Here is a 13950-nt window from a genome sequence, read left to right as displayed (position 1 = left end):
ATTGAACTCTAACTTGCAAGGCTGCAAAACAAAGCAGTTTCAAGCTAGAGGCCTTCAGATGGTGAAGCCCTAAAATGGGAGACGCCTGTACTTCTTTTCGATGCTTTTAAAAAAGTCACGGAATCCCTACAGCATTACGCTGCTGGGGAAAACTTCGGCACGGAGAAAGCACACGTTTAGAGGAAAAACAAGCCGGAAGCAAGCAAAAGAGCAAGTAAGCAGTTCTCCCACGTGGGCCTCAGGCAGCGAGCGGAGTCAGAGAGCGGAAGCTGAAGTCCCGCAAGGCACTAAGAGGCGGTCACAGAAGCTGCAGGCGCCCAGACACCTGGGCCACCTGCTGGCTCCAGCCGGGTGCCTTTCTTGGAAGAAGAGTGGTGCTCGGGTATGGTGGCGGCACGGGCGCAGCTTCTCACACCCACGACCCTTCTCTCCAAAGGGGTGCCAACCCCCTGTGGGGTGCGGGTGCAGATGAGCCAAAAGGTGGTGTGTGTGTGTATGAGGGGGTCGTTTGCAAGCATACCCTCTCCTCGCGCGGCAAGTGAGTCCCGGGTGCCGCGTCCCAGTCCCTCCCGGCCACTGCAGGGGCGCAACGGCAGGGCGCACGGCCCCCCGAGGCGCGGTCCCCGGGGGCGGAGGCGAGAAGGCGCCGGGCAGGGCGGACCGCTGCAGCTGGGAGGGCTCATCTCACCTTCACGACGGTGGTGGTGGTGCTTGAAGCCATGTCTGCACGGGAAAGGAGGCTGCAGCGGGCGAGCTCTCGGGACTAAGGGAACCAAGCGAGCCGAAGAGCAGCAGCCGCGCCGCCCTCACAGCGCGGGAGTCGGCAGTGCGGAGCCCCGGGGCGGGCCCTGGCTCCTCCTCTTCCTCCCCGGGACAGCTGGATTGGCTGCTCGTGTGGGATCTCCGCCGCCACCCCTTCCCCAAAGCGAAGTTCCCGCGTTCCGCCCCTTTTGCAGACCTTTCCGGTTCCCCAGATTTTTGTTGTTTCTTTTTCATCCGCAGTTACAACTAACGGATAGTGATCATAATGGAGGCCATTTGTGGAGCTCTGTATTGTTCCAGACTGTGTGTTTTGCACTTTAATCGACCCGCTTAACTTTCACAAAAACCCTCTAAGTAAGAGCAGCCCTCCCTGCTTGGCCCAATATTAGCGGCGTCGGAGGCCTCGGCTGCAAAATCCGGCCCCGCGGCGTTCCAGAAGTTCTCGCGGGAGGGACGATCCTCGTCCGGAGGGAACCGGCGGCCCCGAGATTCTCCGGGGCAGTTAACGCGGGGCGGCGGCCGCGCGGGGACGCGGTTTGCCCTTCCCTCGGCTGCGAACCCGCCGCGGGCTTGCGCATTTCCTTTATTCCCAGAAGACAGAGCTGGGATGGACTTGACCCAAGGCGCAGGGATGACGAAAGGGAAATACACAGAACAACGTGCTACTGGATAATCTTTCTGATTTACGAATTGCGATTTACTAATTTTCAGTTTGAGGGGCAGCTCCTAAGGGGTTGAGACCCCGCGCAACTCTTGCTCTACCCGGCAGGGGGCATCTTTAATCCTTTCTACACCGCAGCGGCATCCAATACACCTGGATTCAGGATCCGGATTCGGGTCTCCATCATTCAACACTAGCAGGACACACACACGCCCTTTAGAAAGATAATCTCTCATCGATGGGCATTTGGGTTGGTTCCAGGTCTTTACTATTGTAAACTGTGCTGCAATGAACATTCATGTGCATGTAGAACGATTTATAATCCTTTGGATATGTACCCAGTAATGGGATTGCTGGGTCAAACGGAATTTCTATTTCAGGGAAAATGTGGCACTATATGTGGCACTATATTATGCAGCCATGAAAAACGATGAGTTCGTGTCCTTTGTAGGGACATGGATGAACCTGGAAACCATCATTCTCAACAAACTGACACAAGAGCAGAAAAACACCGCATGTTCTCACTCATAGGTGGGTGTTGAACAATGAGAACATATGGACACGGGGAGGGGAGCACTACACTCTGGGGTCTGTTGGGGGGAAATAGGGGAGGGGCAGTGGGGGGTGGGGAGTTGGGGAGAGATAGCATGGGGAGAAATGACAGATATAGGTGATGGGGAGGAAGGCAGCAAATCACACTACCACGTGTGTACCTGTGCAACAGTCTTATATGTTCTTCACATGTACTCCAAAACCTAAAATGCAATACAAAAATAAAATTTTAAAAAATGAAAGATAATCTCTCTCACACACACTAGGTAGCCCTTTAGAGGGATAATCTCTCTCTCTCTCTCACACACACACACAAACACACACACACACACACACACACACACACACACACACACACCCCATTAGCCCTTTAGAGGGATAATCCCTCATTTTCAAAGCCCCCATCCCTTTCCTTCTGTGGTAATCCAATTTAACCTTCCTGGATGGATTAAGCGCTCAGACAAAATAATGGGTGGCAACGATCTTAAGGGTGGACTCTGAGATATAGAAATACTGCAAATTAGCTTGGAGGTGGGAGGAGGACCAAGAAAGGAGATGCTTTCCTCTTTCCTTACAGCAACAAAACACGGAAACAACACAAGTACAGTTTAATTCAAAATACCAGTGTGATGTTAGCCTGGAAATTGCTTATAGAAACTGTTTACTTAAACAGTATAGATTTTTGTCCTCTCATTACTATATGCTTTAGGTCTAAATTTTCTCACAATGTAAAATTTTCTTTCTTCCGTTACAACCATCTATTTCTTTTACGTTATAAAATGAAATGGCAAAAGAGGAAAAAAAGTAGAATCCGGGTGCTCCTTTGAGGAATAGGAGATTGGGAGCCCTTGGATGGAGAGGGGCTTTCTAGAGGCCTTTCTGCTGATTGCTCAGTTGAGCAGGAAGCCCACCACTCAGCAGTGAACCATTGAGGGCACAGGGATGCCCTGGGCTTTATGGCCACTACCTAAGTAGGGGATCCTAGCCAACTTAAGTGCCTTGATATGATTAGTAAGTCCAGTTTCTACTCAGCACTGCGTCTCTGCTAAAAGTTAGACACTGTAACTAAGTTAGATCCTGTAAGCATAAAATATCCCTAGGCATAGGAGTTGGAAACTTGGGGGAGGACCAGGCTGGACTTTTGGACAAAATTTTCTGCCATAGCTTGCAGATAAGGGCTCAAACATTTGCTCTTGAAAATGTGACGTCTGTGAAGAGGAAATTTTTCTAAAGTTTGAATTTCATATAAACTTCACATGTAGCAAAATATTATTCTACTTTTGATATTTTTTCAACTACTTAAGATTGTAAAAAAGCATTCTCAGTTCAAAGTTGTTCAAAAACAGGTGGAGAGCTGGGTTTGGCTGAAATCTTGGGCCATTGTTTTCTGCTCAAGGTAGTGCCTGAATCAAATGACCCCTTGCTACCCAAAGGCCATTGGATGACCCTGGCGCAGGCTTAGAGGACAGTGCTTTCTTTAGTACGATATCTTTGAAAAGGTAGGCAGTACTATTTTTGCCTTATTTTCAAGTTTTGGGTCATGTTTTATCTTAACAAGCCATAAAATAAAAGGAAGATCATTTTTTCAATAATCAGTGGTCTCCTTTTTTGATTACTATGTCAATAAGACAACAAGAGCCTCAAGGGTCTATCTATGAACATAGATTTTGCCCTGCCCTTCTGTTCTTATCCTACAAATCCCCCTCTGTTAACCTGTACCCTTGCTTTTCTGAAGATATTTGTAAAGAACTAGGTCACCTTACAGCAGCACTGATTATGAAACAATATAAAGGTTTCAGCAGCATCCCTCCTTTTTGATAATCTCTCATAAATGTCTTCCCAGCTTCTAGGTCCTAGCTAACAAAGTACTGAAATGGTATCACCAATAGCTGAGTATGTTGGGTCTTGAGCAATGGTTCTTCAGTATCCTACAGTTCCCTCTTATTAAACATGTTATTTTTGAAGTTGTCTCCAAACCATTCCAGAATCATCAAATATTCAAGAGGAGTTATTCACACAAATGCATGGAATGTATTACCTCAGCCAACCATATCAGCTTTCTCACTGAATTGTTTTATTTCTGCCCCTGACCAGTGTGTCTGTTTTAGGTGGGTACTACAAAATGGGCCCAAGCTGGCTGGTAACTCATCCTCACCTGGAGGTATTAAAGCTGGCAACTTGTCATGGCTTAAGAAACTCACCTAACTCCCCACTACCTTATAGATATTTGGGCCAACATAAAAATTCTAAATAATGTGGAAGTGTACTTAGAGATCCCCAGTTCTAAGTGAATCAGATCTTTTTACAATACACTTGTATCACAGCTACAATGAGTAGGGACATTTTGGCCACTACTTATGACAATGGATTACAGTCCCACATTGGAAGCTTAGTGAAAAAAGCTAAACTTTTATTAGCAAGCAGCCACTCTAGATTTAGCAGAACATGGTTAAAAAAAATCTGTAGGAACAATAAGTAAGCTAATTGTAATAATGACAATAATACATTTTTAAAATTATTGCATCTTTCTCAGCCAGGCATGCCTATGCCAGGATGAGGAACCCAAAGATGTCTGAACTGGTATAAATTCAGGTTCAAAATCCACAACATCATCATTGTGCAGACTGTGGTCATGGGGAAGAAAAATATTAACCCCAAAGAGACTGAATGCCCATAATAAAATTGTGTTCAGAGAAACTTTTCCACAAGCAATTGTCAGAATAATCAACTTCTCTTTACCCTGCCCAAGAAAGAAAAAAAAAGGGGGGGGGTTGAAAGAAAATATTGGCCAGTATTTATTAAGATAAGAAGCAAAAGATATGCAAATAGGTATCAAGCTAGTTCTGAGGTAACATTCTGAAAAAAAATTGAATATAATTGGGTAAGTGTGTAAGAGATTTGTCTGCAATACATGTGCTCTTAACACTCTTGATTGTAAATAATTAGACAAATTATTGATCTAAAAAATACAGCTGGCCAGATGCAGTGGCTCACGCCTGTAATCCCAGCACTTTGGGAGGCTGAGGCAGGTGGATCACGAGGTCAGGAGTTCGAGACAAGCCTGACCAACATGGTGAAACCCCATCTCTACTAAAAATACAAAAATTAGCCAGGTGTGATGCATGCCTGTAATCCCAGCTTCTCAGGGAGCTGAGGGAGCAGAATTATTTAAAACCAGGAGGCAGAGGTTGCAGTGAGCCGTGATCGCACCACTGCACTCGACAGAGGGAGACTCTGTCCAAAACAAAAACAAAAACAAACCAGCCATGTTTCTTTACTCTGACTATACAGTATAGACCATGATGATACCACATAAACATTAACATTTTAGTAACTAGAGACTTAGTTTTTTTGGTCATAGAAAGCCTAATTAACTGAAACTTTCTAAATTTCTTATATTTATTGATTAGTGACTATTACTCTAAAATTTTAAGGAAATAAGAACAAAAAATAAAGAAAAATGTTCCATTCTCACATTATCATAGTGACAAAACAAAATAAGTAGTATGCCACAGGTGAAGAAAATAGTACTGAAATCTAATTTTAAAAATGCATTTATTGTAAGTACTTTATAGAGGCAATTACAAGAGATATACCAGCTTTCTCAAAAAATATATCACATTTTAGGTGGCAATTCTTTATAATGACCTTTAATGAAAGTGGAGAGTCCAATTATAAAGCATAACTTGGCATCTGTGTTTTGGGTTGAGGAAAGAACCTCAAGCTGTAAAACGAAATAAGCAGGGTCAGTTTTGACAGTCTGCTTTAAAGTTGGTATGCTCTAGATAGTTGGAATTTCCCAAATGTTTCTTGTTGCAATTGAATCAAGTTTTACTTCTTAGTTTTCTTCATTCATTTCTTCTATTGGAAGTCCATTTGACCCTAGAAATAGCTAGAAATAGGCTTCATTGCAAATTGCCTTGTCTTTTCTTCAAAATTCACTTCAAATTGTATCTCCCCTATCATTTCTGAAACTCTACTGAAGATGGCTTAAGTTTCATATAATTTGGATTTGTGGAAGTAAAGTATCACCAGTTTTTCACTTTCCTTAGATTAATGTTGCACATTAAAAACATTCAGGTAACAGAATGGCCATTTACCCTGAAGTCTCAGGATCTTCACATCCTATAAGGTAGGTATTATTATTTCTATTATAGGATAAGCAAAGTACAAGATAAAGCCCTAAACCCTATACCTCCCTCAGTGAGAGGGTGTGTTCAATCTTGCTCTAAAGAGACATGACTCTCAGTTTCTGTGCTTTGTATAGAAAAGTTATAGATACCCAGATGTATTTTAATATCATGGATGCAACATAATCTCTCCTTAGCATGTCAGTATCTAAGCTATGGTGAGAGACCCAGATAATGAGCTCTTGTGTGACCCATTGCTCTTTATTCCGTTTTAAAAACTTAAAGCACACCTGTATGCAGTGAAAAGTATTAAAATATAGGAAATAAGTCTCAGATTGTTGCTTCTCTCCTCTTCCAAATCCATGTGCTGTCTGTACATACAATCCTAAAATGAAATTGGGAACGAAGTCATGTTTGTCTTCTGAGCATCTTCAAAAGCAACAACAAAGCAGCTAATATTTATTAAGAGCTACATATTCTTCATTTAATCCTCACAGCTATTATTGCGGTTGCTATTATAATTCCTATTTTACAGAGGAGGAGACAGAAGGAAGTCAAATTGCTGTAGCTTCATCTTTTCTGCTTATTTTCCTCTCCCCAAATCTTCCTTGTCTGTTTGAGATCTTTAGGACTTCCTTCTCTCTAGCCCATCAAAATGTCAATCAAACCTAACAGACCTGTTAAGTTCCCAAAATCAGCTTAAAGTGTTACCTCACCCAGGGGTTTATGAATTTTACAGGGATTAAACCTTAAACTAAAAGTCTAGGTAGGATGTGATGTTTGAGAAATGACAAGTGTAGGTGTTATTATCACTGTCATTTCATGAGGAACATGAGGCTCAGAGTATTTAAGAAGTCTTCTTGAATTTATATAACTAAGGTAATTGAGATCCAATCCTAAATCTGTCCTAATTGGAAAGTCTGAACTCTTGATTATTATTTTTCCCACTGTTGAGATTCAGAAAATAATACTCCTCGAAAGAAAGCCTCAGAAGCAGCCTCAAAAGCAAAAGTTTTTCTCTGACCTTCTCCTGCCTGTCTTTCACTCTCATTCTCCCTCTGATGCTACCATGGAAACTAGAATCCTTCTTCTCCAAGGTGGATAATAGAAACTGCAGACCTTTTCCCTGAAGCCAGCCATAAAACCTAAATATATTTCTCTAAACTTCCCTCTGCCTTTCTGTGTGAAAGATAAGAAGCAAAAGATATGCAAATATGGCCATGAAGAAATTATCTGACCTAACTTGTTGGACTGTAGGTTTTAAGACCCCCATTCCAGAGAGAGACCTGCCCCATGCCCATAAGGAAGGAATGCTACACAGAGAGGCCAAGAAGAATCTAGACAGACAGTTGCTGGGTTTTCCCACTCAGTCTGTTAGCAGTAGGTCATGCCCTTTTGGTCCAATCATATTTCTTTCTTCTTTTTTCCTTCCTTCCCTCCTTCCTTCCTTCCTTCCTTCCTTCCTTCCCTCCTTCCCTCTCTCCCTCTCTCCCTCCCTACTTCCTTCCTTCCTTCTTGCCTCCCTCCCTCCCTTCCTTCCTTTGTTTCTTTCTCTTTCTCTCTTTCTTTTTTCTTTCTCTTTCTTTCTTTGACAGAGTTTGGCTGTTTGTTGCCCAGGCTGGAGTGCAATGGCATGATCTCGGCTCACTGCAACCTCCATCTCCTGGGTTCAAGCTGTTCTCCTGCCTTAGCCTCCCACGTAGGTGGGATTACAGGCACCCACTACCACGCCCATCTAATTTTTGTATTTTTAGTAGAGACAGGGTTTCACCATGTTGATCAGGCTGGTCTTGAACTCCTGACTTCAGGTGATCCACCTGCCTCAGCCTCCCAAAGTGTTGGGATTACAGGAATGAGACACCACACCATGGCTGTCCAATCATAGTTCTACATGGCTGTCCATACTTTGTTGAACTTGTGAAAGGAAAACAAGTCACTAAGCCAAGGGAAAAAAATTACTAAGCCAAGGGAAAAGTCAAGCTGGGAACTATGTTAGGCAAAACTGCTTCCCATTTTATTTCTAAATAAGATAGCTATAAAGATAAGGAGTTACATACCTCCCTCACAATTTGCCCAAGGAAATTTCTTGTCCACAAAGGACAGAAAGAACTCAAAGTCGTCCCTCTGAGACTCACCTGAGACAAATACATTACTGATTTTTTCCTCTGCCCTATTTTTTTTAATGTAAAAATGCAGATTAACTGAACCATACTAAATTGTGTATGCAGTGGAAGGCTGATCAGGGACCTGAGGCTGTGTCACCGGTGCATTCTTAACCTTGGCAAAATAAACTTTCAAAATTGACTGAGATCTGACTCAGATATTTTGGGTTAACAAACCTAAAAATAATGGAAAATTTCCCCTGGATCTTTGGGTCTTCATTCTCAAGTCTCCTGCGTGTTCATGTGAAATAAATTTGTATGCCTTTTCTCCAACAGGAAAGTTCCCCTACACAGCCATGTGCTGGTCCTTAAACTTAGTGCTAAGAGAGAAGGATGTATGATGTGTATACTCTCTGAGCCCTTAAGAATCACCTGATCTGGTGAAAGGAGTCAGGAAGAGAAGTCAAATATTATAAAACAATGTGATAAGGGTAAGGTTAGATATTGTGAACACACAGAGCTGAGAATCTTTTGAAGTTTTCCTGAAGAAAGTGAGTCTTAAGGGATGAGCTAAGAGATTAGAGAGGTGAGGAGCGGGTGTGTGTTGTTAGTGGGGAAGATGGGTATGAAGGAAATTGAAGTGCAGGAGACAGTCATTTAGATAATTAATCATGTGGTTTATTAATGTTAAGAAAAAATAAATTTGATTAAATTTGATTATTAGGAAGTTGTTAGTGACCTTTATCTTGAGCAAAACTAAAATTTTGTTTCAGAGCTAGAAAAAAGTATGAAGGAAATGCCAGAGCCAATGAGATGCCATTAAAATGATTTTAGAGTTGTGACCTGGAAACGTTAAAAGGAAACCAGGATGAGGGTGGTGGTGACTTCTATCTACCCAAATCAGGCAGTAAAGAAAGTGAGAAAGAATTAGTCACAACATCGCTATGAAGGTGGAAACTCGAAGTCCCTGGTTGATGCAACAGTTATGAAAAACCTCAGAGGACCACCTACAACACGGATGGAATCACTGAGGAAGCAGGTCTCTCTCAGGACCTGTGTGTGGTCTCACTCACATCTCTGACCTATGTAAGCCATACTGTGAGCATAAATACTTGACCCACAAAGTTTTGCTCATCCAAATTGTAAATGATTCCCTATACTTGGATCAGGAAGGAGTGACCATCAGCCTAGTTTGGCTTGGATAGTCCTGGTTTATACCTATTGTAGATCAATTAATACATTTGAATTATTTTTAGTGTTCCCCCTTTCTCTCTCAAATGTGTCCCAGTTAGAAAATAAATTTTATGCTCACTCTAGGTAAGTGCCTTTCCCCCATGGGATGGTTTTGAATTAAGTATACAAATCTCGAAATAAAGCAAACATAGCCTTAGTATCTTTGTGTTAAATTTAAAGAAAAACTCTGTGTTTCTTATTTAAAACTTTATAGAGTAGATAAAATACATAGAATTTCAGAAGTTATCCTGATAATTCCAATTGAATGTACATGGATTTTGAGTTTGATTTTATGCTAAAAGACCAAAATAATTTGACCAAGTTTCTGTATATCATCAGATTATATAAGGTATTTTGATTTGTTATATTACTTGAGTATAAATAATTTTATTTCAAGCATTATCTCAGTCCTTGGAAACATCTTGTTTATAGGAATTGTAAACTTGTCCTGTCAGGTATTTGAAATGCTTAAAAATTAGAATCAAATTTTTGAAAAACTGTTTAAAATATTTAATGGAATATAATTAAAGGAAAATTATTCTGTTCAATATAGAAATGTTAATCCAAAAATAGCTAATACAGCAATCAATAAAAAAGTGAAGGTGATACTTCTCATTATACTCAACTTTAAACAGAATAACAAGATTTGTAAATTGAACAGAAGTGCTTAAGGAAGACTTGTTTTTAAATTTTGTGACTTTTAATACAATTTAAAACCAAAATAGCTTTTAAATACTTCACACACACAGAGCTGTCACTCTTATTTTACCCTGGAATACCTATTTTTAAATACCCAATACAAAACTCACATGGACTATTTCCTCAAGAACAGAAACTCTGGCAAATTGGAAAGGATGTGAACAGCCTGTGGATGAGAAAAAAAAAAAAAAGGGCCAAATATGTCCTTCATAAAGTCTGGATGAAAAGGGAGGAGATATTGGGAGATGAACAGCAGAGGTTATGTAGTCAATGGGGTATTTTTTTTTTCCTTTTACTAATGAGAGGGTTTTGAGCATGTTTGTAAGCAGGTGAAAAGAAGTTCACAAAAAGGAAAAAATGGAAGACACTAATAGAGAGTTATGACTAATGGCACAAGATCTGAGAGGAATGGGATCAGAAACTCTGACAGAAATCATAGTCCTCTATTGGAATGGAGACATGGGCCTGGAAGACAGGAGGTAAGAATGGGGCCTCTAGATAATTTAAGATTAGGTGATGTGAACCTAAGAAAAACCACTCCTGATGGTGTAATTTTCTCAACAAAGTAAGAGATAAGGGTTGCATAATGAGTTTGAGAAAACATGACAAAGATTTGACCATGTCACATTAGGGATCATGAATTAGAAATGCTACGATCTGCAAGGGTGTATAATTTTTTCTGGCAGAATGCATTAAGATAAAATCATGGTGATTAGCATATTTATCACCTCAAACATTTCTCATGCTATTCTAATTACTATAGCTTTGTAGTGTATTTTGAAATCAGGTAACATAATGCCTCTGGTTTTGTTTTTCTCACTGAAGATTGTTAGGGCTAGTTAGGATCTTTTGTGGCTCTACATGAATTTTAAGATTGTTTTTTCTATTTCTGTCAAGAGTGATATTGAAATTTTGGTAGGGATTAGATTGAATTTGTCCATTGCCTTGGATAGTATGGAATTTTTTTTTTTTTTTTTTTTTTTTGACAGTCTCGCCTTGTGGTCCAGGCTAGAGTGCAGTGGCACAGTCTCAGCTTACCGCAACCTCTGCATCCCAGGTTCAAGCAATTCTCCTGCCTCAGCCTCCAAAGGAGCTGGGACTACAGGTGCACACTACCATGCCTGGCTAATTTTTTGTATTTTAGTAGAGATGGGATTTCACTGTGTTGCCCTGGCTGGTCACAAACTCCTGAGCTCAGGCAATCCACCCGCCTCGGTCTCCCAAAGTGCTGAGATTACAGGCGTGGGCCACTATGCCCAGCCAGACATTTTAACAATATTTAGTCTTTCAATCCATAAACACAGGATATCTTTCCATTTATTTGTGTCATCTTCATTTGTTTGATAATTTTCAATATACATATATTTTATCTCCTTGATTAAATTTACTCTTAAGGATTTTTTTATGCAATTGTAAATAGAATTGTTTTCTTAATTGCTTTTTCAGATAGCTTGGTGTTGGTATAAATATGCTACTGATGTATGTTGATTTCATATCCTGAAACTTTACTGAATTTATTAGTTCTAACAGTTTTTTTAGGGGGTATAATTTTAGGTTTTCTGTATATACACCATGTCATGAGCAAATATCAACAATTTCACTTTTTCATTTCCCATTTGGATGCATTTTATTACTTTTCATTTCTAATTGCTCTGGCTAGGACTTCCAGCAGAATGCAAGTAATAAGAGCGGACATCCTTGTCTTGTTCCTGATCTCAGAGGGAAAGCTTTCAACTTTTCAACATAGAGTATGATGTTAGCTATGGGCTTTCTAGATGTATGTGGCCTCAAAATAATAAAAGTTTTGAGGACTATTTCTTCTTTACCTAATTTGTTGATAATTTTTTTTATCATGAGAGGATGTTATATTTTGTTAGATGCTTTTTCTCCATTTATTGTGGTGATCACATGATCTTGTCCTTCATCCTGTTAATGTGGTGAACCACCTGCTAGCAAACAGGTGGTTTGTGAATTTGAATTCAACAGCCCATTGAAAGGATCACTTACCATGATCAAGTGGGATTTATTCTTGGGATGCAAGAATGGTTCAACCATGTAAATCAATAAATGTGATTCCCCATATTAACAGAAGCAAGGAGTGTTAAGGACATCAATGTCTTGGGAAGAATCAGGGAAAACTTTCCAGAGGTGATACATGATGGGGAACCTGAAGAATAGTTCCTTATACAGTTGTGGGGAGAGATGGGAGAAGTAAGTACCAAATTTCAAGCCAAGGAAAAGTATGGCAATCCTGTGGTACTGGTGATTGTTTCAAGTGTTTAGACTGATGAGTAGGCATGGAGTACTGGTGATCACCTAAGAAGCTTCTTGTGCAACTGTGAAAATATCTCTTTCTGGCCAATGGAGCAGAGCTGTGAAAAGGGAAATATGATGTTGCTGAGAGCTTCCCAGACCTCCCCAAAGATCATGTACCAGATACAAAATTTTATCCTACACCATCTGACAGTAATTGCCACAATTAAGTTAAAGCATTAGACACAAATATTGCTCCTAAAGTAATATAATTCCACTAACCTCATTTATCTCTTTATTTAAAAGTGTTACATTTATAATGTACTTACAGAGAAAGGAACAAATTGTTCTGTGTGACATGACTGTATTATGTCATATTCACTGAGCCAGCCCACCCTCTCCTTCCTCCCCTCTCTCCCCTTCGCCTTCTGCTCTCTTTTCCTCTCTTTCTCTGGTTACTTTTAAGGCCAGTCATCACACATTTGGTATAACTAAACTGAAACACCTGAAGGACACACTTCAAAACAAATTTCAATTTAATTTTGTCTTAAGATTCTTCATTTTTCTTTCCTTGTCACATTGGTCATAATTTGGTATCCTGTTATCTCAAACAGAGCATCATTCATACAGAGCATAATTCATAGTTTCATAGTATAGTTATATTCATTAGATGAATGAATAAGTGAATGGCTAAATGAATGAATGGATGAAGAACACATTACTATGTTTTTAGTTATACTACAGAACCTGAACACCAGGGGGCATCAAAGGTTTGCTTTTTTTTTTTTCTCAAATCTGCCATTTAAAATTGTTTAAAGCTTGAGTCATATTGGCTTCATAAGAGAAAGAACGAGAGACAAAGGGGAAAGAGGAAGAGAGAAGCTGTAACTTAAAGGTTAATTCTAAAGTGGTAAGTGTACTCTACTGTAGTTGACTTAAATTGCTTCTAGAACAGTGCATGTGGTTTTTCTCATATAATTATATATCAATGACCAGCAGATGGCAGCACTTCTCATGGGTCAAGGAATACAATCTAGGACCGGATTTTGGAGGAAAAAGAAACTATACGTAGGGGATGAAATCTTTCACAAACTTTCTGTACAGAAACTACTAAAGCAAAATAAATAATAAGCAGAGGATTAAACCCTCTAGGTCTCAAATATCTTAATTTTTAAAAAGGTAGAATTTTAATCACAGGTATATTGTTCATTATGAAACGAAGTAATAACTCAAATGTTTTTAAATGTCAAGTTTAAGCCTCACAAAAAGTGAACTGCAATTGATAGAAATAATTTGGATTTCACTGTGTACTTGTAGAATAGTCCTTTGTCAGATTTTTCAATGACCAGTTAATTTACAGGTATTAGCCAAAAGAAAGACAGTTGTACACAGACACAGTACTTTCAGATTACTGATTAATAGCACTAAATGATTTCCTCCATTGTCCTTGGCTATATAATTTAGGAGTCAACAGAGTACTTCAGGTTCTCTTATGTATTATCAGTTATTTACCTTTTCTAAACATTTAACTACTTAAGTTGGATACTTATAATCAGAT

General features: G+C 39.9%; 1 protein-coding gene across 2 annotated transcripts in view; it reads right to left on the bottom strand.

Annotated features, from left to right (window-relative positions):
* MTAP (methylthioadenosine phosphorylase) overlaps positions 1-858 on the bottom strand; it is a 93367-nt gene extending 92509 nt beyond the window's left edge. Inside the window, exon 1 of one of the 2 annotated variants that reach the window (XM_074394929.1) lies at positions 689-858. In XM_074394929.1, coding sequence (XP_074251030.1) covers positions 689-721 — 33 coding nt within the window. In that variant the 5' untranslated portion in view covers positions 722-858. The remainder of the gene's footprint in view (positions 1-688) is intronic. The other variant, XM_003928115.4, reaches the window with a different exon arrangement.
* Between the last annotated feature and the right edge of the window lie 13092 nt (positions 859-13950).

Source organism: Saimiri boliviensis, chromosome 2, assembly GCF_048565385.1.
Source record: "Saimiri boliviensis isolate mSaiBol1 chromosome 2, mSaiBol1.pri, whole genome shotgun sequence".
Taxonomy (NCBI): Eukaryota; Metazoa; Chordata; class Mammalia; order Primates; family Cebidae; genus Saimiri; species Saimiri boliviensis.
This window is presented reverse-complemented; position numbering and strand designations above follow the sequence as displayed.